This window comes from Pollicipes pollicipes, unplaced genomic scaffold (assembly GCF_011947565.3).
Source record: "Pollicipes pollicipes isolate AB1234 unplaced genomic scaffold, Ppol_2.1 Scaffold_7261;HRSCAF=8764_pilon_pilon_pilon, whole genome shotgun sequence".
Lineage (NCBI taxonomy): Eukaryota > Metazoa > Arthropoda > Thecostraca > Pollicipedomorpha > Pollicipedidae > Pollicipes > Pollicipes pollicipes.
In genome coordinates this window covers 49,285,564-49,300,529 of record NW_023597054.1, presented here as the reverse complement: position 1 = coordinate 49,300,529, position 14,966 = coordinate 49,285,564, and the positions used below count along the sequence as shown (strand labels likewise).

The 14,966-nt window shown below is 48.8% G+C and overlaps 1 protein-coding gene across 1 annotated transcript; it reads right to left on the bottom strand.

The window, feature by feature from the left end:
• Positions 1-1,201: 1,201 nt before the first annotated feature.
• On the bottom strand, positions 1,202-3,190 carry LOC119113047 (venom protease-like). The gene has a single exon (XM_037237366.1). It carries the CDS (start codon positions 3,173-3,175, stop codon positions 2,066-2,068), a length of 1,110 nt encoding a protein of 369 aa, XP_037093261.1. The 5' UTR covers positions 3,176-3,190; the 3' UTR covers positions 1,202-2,065.
• Positions 3,191-14,966: the final 11,776 nt, after the last annotated feature.

Here is a 14,966-nt window from a genome sequence, read left to right as displayed (position 1 = left end):
GCAAGCCTATTCATCGTCAATGACGATCTTTTAACCAAGCAACCGCTAGTTGCCGTCAGCGACGATCTTATAACCAAGTGAAGCCTCATCGTCCTAGACGATGGTACTGTCACCAAGTGACGTCTTAATGTCGTTCACGACGATCCCGTCACCAAGTGACGCCTGCGTGTCTGTCTGTGTCTGTGCCTGTGTCTGTGTCTGTGTCTGTGTCTGTATCTGTGTCTGTGTCTGTGCCCATGTTTGTGCCTGTGTCTGTGTCTTTGTCTGCGTGTTTGAAAGACACGAAGCAATGCAGAAGCGACAGTAGCAGCCACCCAAGAAGTTAGCTAGGAAGTAACCGGCATAACCCTTTATGCCACATGTACACAGTCCAGACAGACAATCATGCATAAAAACTAGTTAGTACTCCTTTTCCAAGCCCAAGAAGATGCCGAGGGTGTGTTGTCTGCGATTGAAGGCTCTACCAATATCTACGTCTTAAAGTACCGGGCGATTAATTAGGCTTCCGTCTTGGAGCAAACCGCTCTGTTCATTCTCTAGCAGATCAAGCAGCTCCAGGAACCACACACGTCTGTTGCTGGCCATTTTTTTGAAAAGCTTGCACAGAAACAATTTCAGTGAGATAGAATGGTAATCAGATGGACAATTGCCACATTTTCAAGCCTCAAAAGAGGGATAGAGGTTGATTCCTGCCATTGGCCTGGGAAATTGTGACTGGTTCATATATAGTTCAGCAGTGCAAGGACCCGACCTCATTTCAAAGCTCATGAATAGGTAGAGCGCCGTCCGCTTAGTTCAATTTGGCGTGTCAAAAAAGCTTGATATTATAAACCAAACATCCTGGGTTTGAAAAACTGAGCAGGATACGGAAATCTCAAGATACTCAAACTTGTTGAGCAATAACTTGGGCTGGCAAACGTAATATGATCACATAACACCTAGCGAAGTTAAGGTAGGAACATTCCGCGGCCCATGCAAATCTCCTAGCATTGCAACTATGGTCTGGCATTGCCGATCTACCGATCAGCTGAGTTTAGTTAAAGTTACAGTGCAGTTTAGAGTACTGCTGGACATGTTTGCTGAGAAAACACACATTGGGTTATTACGTTCATGCAGGCATTCCGGAGGGTTGCAATTGGACCCTCTTCGGAAGAGAAACGTGCCGAAATAATCTGGAGAGCATGCCGCAACTTCCAACATGTTCAACCCAAAGCCGATGATTTATTTTCGGTAGGCCCAGTTCCTGTGTATACAAAGTTGCCGACCATGGTCCGCCAGCCTGCCTACCGCACTCCTGACATATGCCATGCCGCCTAGTCATTAATCAAACCAGTAGTCATAGTCATGACTCACTGCCATATGCTACGCTGTGATTACTTGCTGTATGCGGGACGCATGAACTTTTACTAAACCGCTCATATTTCGCACAATTAGTTGTGCGGCGAGCTGTATTTTGTAACAACACATCCCCGCGTCCAAAATACTTCAACTCTTGAGTCGCAAGGTTCCATGCAACCAACGTATTTTCATCTCCATGCAAGCGCTTACAGGTAGATAAGGCAGCACTTGTCATCAAACAGAAATACTTGAGGTCATCGAAATAGCTAAACGGGTGAAACCATGCACACCAACGCGATGAACAGCGAGCGCATCGCTTATTACATATATGAACCAATTACCGCACTGCGCATCTCATCTTATATCATCCAGAGAAAGTCCACGCAGTTGTCGCACAGGTCATAACATCATTCAGATAGGATGCCGGTAACGTATTGGGTAACGCGTCTGCGTTAACCACTGCACGTCTGGGGAGCCAGAGGTGCGCGGTTCGATTCCCCGCGGTGCCCGCCCTTCCTGCCAGGGTGAGAGGCAGGCGCGCGCCATATAACCTCAGCAAAGTGCGTCGTCGAGTGCGTCGCAAAGTCTCAACGACAACAATATCATACATATTATATATATTATTCCGCGGTTGCCTTAATACATGTTAAGACATCGCATTTCGATCAGAAACGTGCTCGATTGGAGAGCCACCAGCAACGCTGTGGTCCTACTGGAGTTATTAGAGTCACTGCCGCTGGCTGTTGTCCACGATCCAGGGGATGTACTTGGACACCTTGGTGTAGATGCCCGGATACTTTGGGTTTCCGCAGCCCAGGCCGGTGGAGACGACACCGATCACCTGGTAACGATCGTCGGCGCCCTGGATCACCAGAGGGCCGCCAGAGTCGCCTTGACAAGCGTCCTTGGACGTGCCGTCGCGGCCGTTGGCGCATACCTTGGTGCCCTGGAAACCGCCGGGGAACAAGGTATCGAAAGACGGCGCCTCGCGGTAGTTGCGCTCGCACTGCGCCGGGTCCACCACCTGCAGACGCACCTCCTGCAGCGCCTCTGGCACGCTGCCGGCGAACTGGACCCGGCCCCAGCCGGCCAGGTCGGCCTCCTGACCCGTGTGGTCGGCGTCGGGCGGCGGCAGGCAGGCGGGCTGCACGCGCGCGCCCAGCGCCGCCGGCCGGGACAGCAGCAGCAGCGCCACATCATTCTGCGAGCGCCGGTAGGCCGGGTGGAGCACGACACGGGACACGCCGAGGTCCTGGTGGCGGCCGTCTCGGGTGTGCGAGATGTTGTACTCGCCCAGCCGCACGACCAGCTGGGGCGGCTGTCGGCCGTTGACGCAGTGCGCCGCCGTCAGCACCGTGCTGGGGGCGATGAGCGTGCCGCCACAGGTCCAGCGCGTTTCGCCTTCCTTCCGCTCGCCGAGCAGCGCCATCCACGGCCACTTGCTCGGAGTGGCTGGCACACCGCCGACCACTGGCATGATGGGGAAATCTGGCGCAGCTTCTATGACCGGTTGCATCCGCCGAACGCTGCGGATGGACCTGCTGAAGATGACCCCGCCGGGCTGCACTCGGCCGCATTCTTGCACCAGCTGCTGGAAAGTCTCCGACGCGTCCGGGGCCGCGGTGGTTGTCAGAATCAGCTGGTTGCGGGGGCAGCAAACCTGTCCGTCGCAGCTCCGCGTCCGCTCCGCGTTGGCTTGTCGGCACTTGTCAGGTGTCACGCACGTTCCAAAACCAAAGTCCCGACTCGCACAGGTACCCGCAAAGCTAAAATCGATAGCCTGTCCCTGGACTAGCGCCAGCATCACCGCGGTGGCGGCGATTGAAGCGAACAGCATCTTGCGGCCGCTACTCAGCCCCGCCGAATCGCGACTGACTGGGCTGGGTCCCGCTGGGAGGCACGCTCTCCTCCGAAAAAACCCGGGCGCAGCACCCACTGACGTCATCAGTGCTCAGTGCCGAGCGCCGCAAGCAGCTAAGACCGGTTTGAGCGCTGCTCTCTGTCACTGCACTCAGGCGCTCGCCTTGTGGGGCGTCACCGGTGTGGGGCGACGTTTCTTCCGGGGCGTTGTGGTCCAACTCGTGGGCGACATCGCATCGCTATGCCTAACATCGCATCGTTAAGTGCGAGCTAGTCCAGGCTTGTGCACACTGAGGCGCTGACCAAGCATTGCCATGCGCTGTTGCGATGCAGATCGTCAAGACTGACACGGATTAGCAGAGCTTATAGACAGATGCAGTCAAGTAAACTTGATTCTGTGTAGGGATTCAGCGCTCTTTGTGGAACCGGGCGCGATCTTGTCCTGACCTGTCTCCACCCCGCGACCACTTTGTGTAGGAGATATCCTTCTACCACGTAGCAAACCCGACCCGCGGCTCTGCTCGCCTTGGGTCTGACCCTTTCCAGCCCTTTCGACGAATTATGCCTGGAAATCTCCGCCGTGCAGCACCCTTGCGCATTAAAGGCCTGCACCAAGATAAGATGCAGTTGTTTGTTCTGCGCTGGTGACAGCGCTACTCGGAATTCCGTGTTTGTCCAGCACTCGCACAAGTTTTTCAAACCCGAAGGAAGGCAGTCATTACAGCACACCGCTCTTTCTAAGAATCATGTGGTGCTGTGGAGAAGTTAATCGATTACCAGAGAGTGTTTTTCGTGGTGGCTTAGCAAACTAGATTTGTATTTCTCTCAGAGGCTCACGTTTGATCGAAGTTTGTGCAAAGCGTCCCTCACGCGATCCCTTTGCAGAGGGATCTTAATCTTTGGCTCTTCTAACCAGAGAAAGCGTTCCGTTTGGCGTTGGACAAGTGAGCCAGTGGGGATATTGAGCTAGATGATACAGAAACCTCAGCCATGGATAGCTAGATGATACAGAAACCTCAGCCATGGATAGTGAGACGCCTTTAGAAACCATATAGGCAACTGGGTCTGGTCATTCCACCGTCGCCGTGCCCACCACTGCGCGCCCAACTCAGGCGGGGCAGCCACGGTCGGGGACTCTGATCCATCATCCCATTCCGCGTACCCGATATGTCTATGGAGAGTTCAGTAAGTGAAGGTGACGCAGTGGTCTGTCGTAGACTGTTGGCTCTCACCCTGATAGGAGGGGGGGGGGGGGGGGGGAGTCGATGCGAGTCTCCAAAGGCGTTTTTAGGACACCTCTCTGGAACGTCGTGCAATGGCGCCCAAATTTTCAGTAGCCTTTAGAACACCCGTCGTGGATGTTTTCACAGCAAAAACGCGTCGCTAAAATTTATGGCATCGGGGCAGGGACGGTTTTTAAGAAGTACTGCATGACAATCTAGGGCCGGCGAGGCCGGCTGGCGACAACCAACGACGGTGCCGCGGAACGCGTACCGCACATGATGTAACGAGCATCACATCTGATGAAATAAGTTCACTTATAACTCTTGGTTTACTCTAGGCGGAAAAAGTGCTCTAAACAACGACATTTTTATTAAATAAATATATTTCCCAATACGTCGCTGTTTGATTGCGTCAGGGAGCGTTTGTATGGGGTTGAGGCAATACTAAGCTGGCCATGCGGTACTGTCAGCCTCGCACTCACTCGTGGTGCTTAATCTCCCGATAGGTGGGTGGGCGGTTGCGGAAACTGCTGCTGAACCCAACATTATGTGCTCACGTCTTGACTTTTTTCCGTTGCGTACTTACATATCTATCCGTGGTACTGAGCTACTAACATGTGCTCACATTCTCGGTTATGGTGCTGTTCCTTAAGTTATTCAATGATAAGCCTTATTTCCGGAAAACCGTACGGATGTCGAAGTTCTTGCATCCCGGAGCACAAAACGTGATTCGTCATTAAAACTTGAACATTCTGCACAACATTGGTTGAGAGCCATTTGCAAATCTATTGCTGTCGACATAATTTGGAATTATCGCTAAAGACCAACTTGGGTGATAATCATTTCCATGTGCAATATATGTTGTCAGTTTCACCACACATGCAAACACGCTTAAAACAATATGAATGCTCGTAGATAATGCAGGTTTTCATTTCATTCATGTGCCCCAAGTTTAGTTTGAAATACCGTCTTTGTGGACGAATTGGATAAAAGGGCGAAATCAAACAAGGACATATCGAACAACATATTTATTCAACTAGATAACTTGCGTTGTCTAGAGCAAGCTTTTTTGCTTACAATTATACCAATAGTCATGTGTGAGCTTATTTCGTCATACCTGATAATTGCTTCAACGTCTTCAAAGGTGGAACATTCCCTTTAGATAAACCAATGTTTCAATCTACGTCGGATTAGGTCTGTTTTCCTCTCAAAGTTGGAGAGTCTGGAGCTCCCAACTAATAAGAAACTAACCCCTGAGACAGGGCCTACTTTGTGTGCGTGTGTCATGTCATTGAGGCTTTAGACTCACCCAGCTGCTGAGGCTATATGGCGTCGCCTGCCTCTCACCCTGACAGGAAGGGCGGGCACCGCGGGGAATCGAACCCCATACTTCTGGTTTCCCAGACGCCCAGCGGTTAACACAGACGCGTTAACCACTACACTACCGGCGCCCTACACTACACTACAGGGCCTACTTTAAAAGCAAATCACGGGAGAATGCGGGTCAGTTGAATTCCGGGTGACATAAACACAAAGTATGCGTATTTCGCCGATCTTGCTGTCATATACCGACAGGTGCATTCAGATTCCATATTCCAGTTGTTGTTTTGTTCTAGCTATGGAGTGAATCAAACTGTTACCATAAAACAGCAAAACAAAACAAAACAAAACAAAAATGTGTGCGAAACATGGTTTGGCCCCAGACTGCAGAATGGGATCGGTTACAATACCGAGGTGCTCAACTTGTCGAGAGGAGTTGCTCACTTGCACTCATAGTCTTTGAACTGCACTATGCAAACTCAACCTGGTTATCCCAGCTCAAAAATCCAAGGCGGACTCGGCGACGGAGTGCGTGATTTTAGCCTCATAACTTGCCAGAGGCAAGCGGCATCGCTGTGCATAGAGACAGAGGTGTACGCAAATAGAAGCACCTTGGGCGCTTATCCGGTTTGCAAAATTTATTACATGTATTGGTACGTACGTGACAAAATGTTTACGCTAAACATTCCTGGTGTGCACATAAAAATTACATCTAAAACATGCCATGTTATTTTACGAAACAAAAGAAGTTTTGCACGCCTGTGGCTCGCTGAACTATTGTTTTAAGAACAATTTTTAGCAGTGCCCCCCTCCCTTGTTTAGAACGCGTAGAAGTAAGCTGTACGTTTGGAACCATCGCAAAAATCAGGATGACACGTCTCCGTCGGTTTACGTCACCAATGCCTGGGCGGACAGGGAAAGTTTACGGCAATCTTTTAGGGACCATGTGCGCGTCAAAAAGATTTACCCATCAACAAAATATCTGCGCTTCTTAACGCTAGGCAGGAGTGCCTTTTCTACGAACACATCGCTGGGGGGGGGGGGGGGGGGCGTTTGGGATTGTGGTGGACATTTGAGCCAGTCGTATTCCGGGGACCATGAAAGCCAGATCTGCGTTTTTCGCCGATCTTCCTCCATTCCGACAGTTGCACACGATTTCATTTCAAAGTTTTTTTAAAAGTTAGAACGAAGTGACCTTCGTTAGAATCAAGTTTAGGTCCTGGACTGCAGAATGAGGTCGGCGACAATATAGGGGTGCACAGCATTTCTGCACTGTCTCCGTATTCAAGAAAGGCTGTCCTGTGATTTGCTTTCTAGAAAAATTATGTCTGTCTGTCTGTCTGTCTGTCTGTCTGTCTGTCTGTCTATCTATCTATCTATCTATCTATCTATCTGTCTGTCTGTCTGTCCGTCTGCCTGTCTGTCTGTCTGTCTGTCTGTCTGTCTGTCTGTCTGTCTGTCTGTCTGTCTGTCTGTCTGTCTGTCTGTCTGTCTGTCTGTCTGTCTGTCTGTCTGTCTGTCTGTCTGCCTGCCTGCCTGCCTGCCTGCCTGCCTGCCTGCCTGGCTGCCTGTCTGTCTGTCTGTCCATCCGTCTGCCTGTCTGTCTGTCTGTCTGTCCGTCCGTCCGTCTGTCTGTCTGTCTGTCTGTATGTCTGTCTGTCTGTCTGTTTATTTGTCTGTCTATTTCTTCTTTTGTTTGTTGGCCCATGTACTGGCTAAACACTTTAATTGGAGGGGTTTCCGAGATAGGGACTCCCGCTAAGCAGTGCTTGTTGGGCAAACCCTTTTTCCTTAAATTACGTACCAATGCAACTAAATGAGCCGCCTTGGATGTCGAAGACGATTCAAAACCCTGCTCAAAACCGGCTCACCTCACTTATCCAGGACCGAAGGCACAGGGTAACGCCGCCGGACAGAACGATTAATGATTGAAAATCAATACTTTGCGGCATCCCACTGGTTACGCTGACTGGACCTATTGCCTTCTTAGTCACGATCAACGGTACCACCGCTGAAACAGAAAATAGTCTGAAATAAGTGGACAAGTTCACAATGTGCCAGGCGTATACAGCTGACAAGTGGTGCGGCAGTAGTGCTCGTACGGCTCGCTGCATGACTGGGAAAACGTGTGGATTGGCAGCTGTAGATGAATGGTGCTTAAAGTGCATTCGAAGATATTGAATGCAAGCATAAAAAATATTGAATGCAGCAAGCAAATGGTGCATTTAGAGATATTGAAGCAAGCGTCAAATATGATAAAAGAAGGTCACATATAACTGTTGGTATACTTTTAAGTGGAAAGACCACTCTTGACAACACGATTTCTTTGCTTGGTAAACATAGTCCTCAATACGCCATTGTTTAATTACGTCATGGTATCTTTCAGAACATTAATTGGGAGCCAACTAACGGTCGTTATATCTGGAAATGTCGCTCAAAAACGCTAGATATAAACGACTCGACAAGTATATTTTGCTTGGCCTTGATCGTCGCATGGCTAATACAATGGCAGGAATTGAATCACGTCATCGTGGTATCATAAATACCAGAGTGATCTAAAAACAGTCTCATCCCAAAAACATATTCCTAGCTTTTCTTGTGTGGAGCAGCTGCGATTTTTGAGGAACATTGCACGACGCTTGGCCGGCGGGCGGCAACCGACTACACTGAACCGCGCGTGGCGGGTCGACATTGTTACGCTAACGGAGCCAGGTATCATAAATATACGTTAAAAGATACACAAATATACACTGTTGCACTCATAGTCAAACCAGGAACACGTCTATTTACATTTCGTGCCGCCACAGGACACGGTCTCGTTTGTATCATGTCGTAAAGCTGGAGCAGTGCGATTTTCCCATTTATTTTCATTTTCACATGAGTCTTGCTTGCCAACTAGGTTTGCAGAAAGATATTCAGTTTCGGCTTCACGGCTTAATTCGTTTTTTAAAGCGAGTAACCGTGGATTGCGTTTCTGCATAACGTGACTCACAAATAACTGGCTTTGAGAACTAGCTAACTAAATAGCCAGAAATGCTTCAATCGCTTTCATTGATTTTAGGTTAGTCGGGAGTACCAGGTTTTCGCGTCTATTACAAAATCATTTTGATGACGTGTTAAGATTTCAGGTTTTTATGTTCTGTGCGTACGCCTAAACTCTGGAGCACTTCAAGTAAATATAAGTGAGGGCTTCAGCCTATTCTTTACAGAAAGAGAAATTATCCTCTTTGGCAGAGATCATTTCCAAATATTCGTTGGCGCTAAAGATGCAATTGGTAAGTTGATTGTGGTGGTGGAAAATTCGGAAGTTTGCTGAGTGTGTAGCAGTTATGGCTTCTGCCATCCTGTTTTCTTCAAAACGTTATTTGTCTCATTCCCATTTGCCTCATCGACATTTCATGACATAGGAATGCCATTGATGCTCCTTATTGGTTTTCTAAGGTTCGCCCTGTATGTTGCTTCCCCGTGTTCTCGTCTACTGGTCAGCAAGAATACTGAGGCTTTTTCGGTCCCAGTTGTTCATGGTCGTATTCTTAAATTCGGTGTGATCAGGGAACCAAATATTGTCGAAGAGAATTTGTGGCATACGAGAGCAGTCACGGCAGAACCCCTTAAAGGCTTTAATAACGGCTTTCTACAAAGTAGTTTTTATTTCGGTGTAAATCTTTTCAAACTTTTTGTTTTCGAAGCACAATATGTTTTACAAAGATGGTCATTCATTCGCGGCTTATTGTGCCTGTACTGCTTCCGAGGCAAACAAACACCCGAAGCAAACCTAACTCTTAGCCACTTAAGTTTCAAACCGCCTGCAAACGTCTGTACGCCAACCATGCAACACCGTGTCCGAAATTTTTGAATTACTTTGGCACGTCTTATCGAGTTTTGCCTGCATTCCTACCGGGCGCAGAATGATAGGCGTTCACTGTACTTCAAAGTTTTAGGGGATGGGCTTGGTAAGGCGGCGAAAAGTGAACTAACTCAGAAATAAGTAGACTTAATCACCGTCATTTTTCCTACCACAGTGAGCTCTCATCTAGCCCGCTGTAAGTTCCTGTCGTACATGCAACAGCTTTAGCTGGATATACGTCTGCGTCACGTTATTACCACGGGTTGAGAACATTATTCCCAAGAACCTCATTTGGTTTCATATTTGATTCCGAGGCTGCTCGCAACGTCATCTTTGATAAAGCGCCAAAGACCGGCATGAAGTTCTTTTGTACGTTAAGTGCTAAACCAGAAAACGGGGAATATATTTTTTTAAATTCATTTGATGCGCACTCCAGTCAAACGGATGATCTATCAAGACAGAGAAAAGTGTTGTTGGCATACTACGATATTCTTACTTACGTGTTCTCTGCTATCTGAGTGCCGTTCAAGGGATTCGATTGCATCATTTTGTTGACAAACACATTAGCTGCAAGGTTGAAAAGATTGCCCGAGGCTGGGTCTTCTTGATTTGTTGTTCGCCAACATTAAGATCGGGCACCGGCTTTCTCACTGCATTTCTTTTTTCCAACCTAGATGTTTCTCCACGGATCATCATTTATAGTGTTTTGTGGAAATAAGCATCATGGATGAGAAATTGGACATCTTTATGATAAAAAATGCCCGAAAGAAAATTTGCGTAGCAAACAGGCAGAGCATACTGTTCTATAGTGTACTCGTAAGTTTGTCTGCCACGTTAATGTATTTATCATCATTAAGGAGAGAGTCATTACATTCTCAATGTCTGGGACCTCGCTGCGACTCGCTGGTCTGAAAACTCATTGATATTGTGCTGTGGTCTGTGCAATAACCAGGACTAATATGAACATTATGGCGTAGACCTGACAAATGGTGACTAACGAAAAACATATATAAATGGCTACCTTGCTGGGAGTTGATTTGGTCAAGCAAATTGTTCGTTGATTGCATGATGCCTACATAAATCTATAAGGCTGTGCTTATCGCAAATTGAAATAATCTTCTTTCGGGCGTTAATCTTGTTCTGACGAACATCATCAAAGTTCTCTTTTTCTGAATTTGTGATACAGTTGAAATATTCTCTAAGAACAACGTGGTCCCAGTTGCATTTACTCAAAATGTCGCCTAAACGGGCATAAAAATGGGGTGCATCTTTATTCGGGTCATAGATACATCCAAGCACGTATGCATCCGTACCGATCTCGCATATTAATATAACTTAATTGCCTCCATCACAGGCGAATTGGAAAGAAGTCGCCTGAAAATTTATCCGTATCAAAATAGATAGTTTTCTCCTGTTCCTAATATAACACGAATGATGTGAACTGCCTTTCCAGAGAGTATCAAAAAATACGTTTTTTTCCTTTGCGAAGTAGGCTTCTTGAAGGAAGATATTATCACAATTCATTCCTCGCAAGTACTGTGTTACGTCTCCACGCTTGAATTGGCTTGCCAACCGTCTGGCGTTCATGGAAACAACTTTGAGTTAAGTCATCTCGACACGCCAAAATCAACTGCATAAGCACCAGCGTGAAAGCACATTGGTAAACGTGCACGCGTTTCCCTGGGTGCATGAGGTGTGCGTGTTTAGGGGTGCGCGTTTGATTGCGCGTTTTGCTGTGATTGCGTCTGCCGCGATATCCCGGACAAAGCAGTCTTGACCCGCGCTCCTGCAATGGCCGACGGTGGCTCGCGACTTTGTGCGTTGTTCACTTAATTTGATGTTGAATGGGATCCCAGGGTCACGCTAATCGTGACCTAGGACCTCATTGTCACCGGAACACAAAGACTATAGTTCTACACAAAGACGTAACTATACAACTTTTCGCAACGCAGCACGTAAGACAAAAATATCAAGGATAGTATCACCTACAGGAAAACAGCAATGCAAGTTAACAAAATTGCTTCAAGGAACAAACACGAATTCCAATGACCGATGCATCATAAGCTGTGTTCAGAAGAAAATCTGCGGATATTCGACAGAATGGCAACGATAACTGCCAGTGCAGAGCACAATCCATAAGCCTCGCGGGGAAACGATTCGCCGGAACAGCTGCGTCCGCTGCTGGCACAACGATGGATGGCGCGACTGCTAGGTCACAGCGGCTTCCGCAAACTGGAGCTCGCGCTCGGCAGCCAGCGTTAGCAGCACACCACATCCGTTGGATTATTTTAGGCTGTCATGCAACGGAACACTTGCCGCCCCATGCACGGTGGCACCCTAGCTAAACTGGGTTATGCAGTTCAGAAATGAATACCAAAAGCAATGAAAAGCAATGCGTAAAGCCAGACCAAGTCCATGGTTAAACAACGATTTTATAACAGGTGAAGTAAAGCAGTAATGGGAGGATTCAACGTAGGCAAACTTTAACGCATGCACAGAACAAAAACACAGCATTTGGGCACAGAATGCAAAAGATTACATTCTTACTCAGCTCCACGGCATCCCGCGCAGATCAAGCAGCTACTGCTATATGACAGATCAAGGAGCTACTGCTATATGACAGATGCGCCGCTCTCGCGGTGACCGACCGTTCCAGCGGTGGGCGTATCTCTGGCCGGCGTGGCAGCCGGCAGCGTCAGGGCAGGAGGCGAGCCAACTGCCGACGATCCACCAGCCACCAGCTCCGCAGGCGTAGACACGCCGGACGAGGAGCCAGCCGCCAGCGCAGCAGCATCCGGCGCCGCGCCAGTAGCCGCCACAGCAACACACGCTGACTCGGGTGACTGCAGAGCAGCCGCAGGCACCGGGCCGCCGGGCGAGGCGCGGCTCGCCGGCGCAGCCGCGGCGGGCCGCTGGGCGCCTGGGTGGCCGGCGCCCGACCCCGATGCTCGTGGGCAGGCCTCTGCAGAGTCAGCGCGCCCGACCGCGGACTGCGCATGAGGTGGCCCACGCATTACGCCGTTCAGCTGTTTTATGGAGTAGATCCTAACGGATGGGAAATCCTGGAATCTCTTGAACACAACAGTGAATATTTGTGAGCTTTAGTGAGATTTTAATGTATCGGTTCAGCCGGAGAAGCTGATAATAGGTTGCCTGCTTGCTTTTTGCGTGAGCGACTCATTCAGGCATATCTTTTTCTTGGGGTGTTTTTTCAATTTTGTTTTGCTCCTCGAATAATTCATTGCGCACTTCTCTGTGGTTTAAGTCGTAGATCACGGGATCATTTCCCGGCAAGCGGTGGATGACTGTGAAATCTTCTCGCGTGATGGTCTTAGCCGGGAAGCATTCGCGTGGTGTTAAAATCGTCATGTTCTCAACATCTTCTCCCTAGCGCTGCTTATCGAAACGTTCAATCATCATGATGATAAGGTTTGCAGAACGGCTGTGACGTTCACAGGGGTGGATCCAGGATTTTGTCAGGGGTACTACACACCACTGTGAGGCAAGGTAAGCCCCCCCCCAAACAAAAAGTTATCGCACTCCGGCTAATATATTTTAAGTTTCTTAGCATGCTATTTTTGCGGGAACCCATCTAAATGCGCGCAGTACTAGGAAAATAGAATACGCATTTTCTTCAGATCATGGCGAATCCCGCCATTTTGAGGCTAATGTCTTTGGAAAAAATGGCAAAATAAACTAAAGTTGGCCGCTCAGTACCATTAAATTCCTGCACGGAATTCACTCTTAGCCATTTACAGCTAGCCAGCCGGTTGATGTGATCACCTGATGGCTGATTACTAATGCAGAGGTTTTGCTTTATTTACAACGAAGGAGGACATAAGATCCTAGCATTTGAGATACATTAAGAGCGTGATGTACAGTTATAAAACGTTAACGAATTCAATCGCCAACGGAAATAACCGATACGACGTCTGCAGCACGTAAAATTGTGTTCGACAATTATGCGTAAAAATTCGTTGACGCATATCCGACTAGTGCTCTTATGCTAAAGCATCGAAGCAAACAGGGACGGAGCCTGAACGATCATGGATGCCGCGGCAGGCGGAAAAAGAGGCTTCCGTTAACAAGTAAAGGGTTGCCAGAGCAAGCGGGAAGAACCCAAGACTAACGTGGTGTGCCCCTGAACGATCGGGAGTGCCCCGGCAGGCTGACATAATGGCCCCGGCGAGAGCACGGGACCCTCTGAGCAAAGAGGCTTCGCTCAAGACCAGCATGCGTGGGTTAATGCCACTGTGCGATCAAGAGTGTCTGGGCAGGTTAATGGAAAGGGCTCCGATAGGAGTAAAGAGTACTCCGCAATAAATATCAAAGGAAGATGGCCCCAGATCAATGCAGAGGGCTGCTGAGCATCGAGAAGATAGGTGCCTTACCTTATATGGGTCCCAGAAACAGCAAAGGGCCCTGCGAGCAAGTGAAAATCATTCCAGACTGATGTGAACGGCTCCTGAGCAACTGAGTGCATCCCAGTATATGGGGCCCGACCAAAGCGTATAGAGCTTTTCGGGAGAATGGAGGAATCCGAGGAGGGCTGCTGATCGATCACGAGTGCCTGTGCATGTCAGCAGAAAGTGTCACAGCAGCAGCGTAGGGCCCCACGAGAAAATGCAAAACAGGACATCGTGGAAGGTTCCTTAGCAATGGGATTGACCCACCTAATGCAGATATGGGGTCCTGGCAGCAGCGTAACGCCCCTGGACAGCACAATGAGCGTCAAAATGTCTTCCAACCACCACCCTCTCAATAAGTTAAGAAATGGCTTTGCCACGGGCTGTTCGCGTTCGCTTGTGATTGTTTTTGGTCGTCAGGAGGATTATGTGGCCGTCGGCTAGGCTACGGCGTATAGTCTTTTGAGCGATTAGAAAGAATCAGTGGAAGACCCCTGATTGACAAGAGTGTCCTGGCACGCTCGCAGGAAGGCCCCCAACAACAGCGCAGGGCTCCCGAGCAAATTCAAAAAACAAACGAGGGCAACGTGTCAGGCTCCTTGACGACCGGATCGAGTCTGCAAGTGGGCATATATGGCCCCCAGAAACAGAGTGGGGTCTCTGGACAGCGTAATGGTCCGTAACACCTCCCAGTTACCACCCTCGCAATCAGTGAAGAACGATTTTCGTCTACTCGTGGGTCTTTCATTTTCGTGTGCGGCTGCTCTTCGTCGTTTGGAAGTCCAAAGACCTTAAATTTTGTTGCGTTTTGTGTAAAAACCTACCTTGGTTCCGCCTGCTATGAGCCTCTTCGGAGCATTCGGACCCCTCGTGGGCCTAAGGGAGCGCGCCATGGCCCCGTGTTGCCCATCCCCCATCCCTCCGGATTCAGTCCTGGACGTTCAAGCTTTTGAACCTTATTTTCATACGCAT

Coding starts and splice junctions, on each gene's coding strand:
- LOC119113047 (XM_037237366.1), bottom strand. CDS start 3,175: ATGCTGTTCGCTTCAATCGCCGCCACCGCGGTGATGCTGGCGCTAGTC.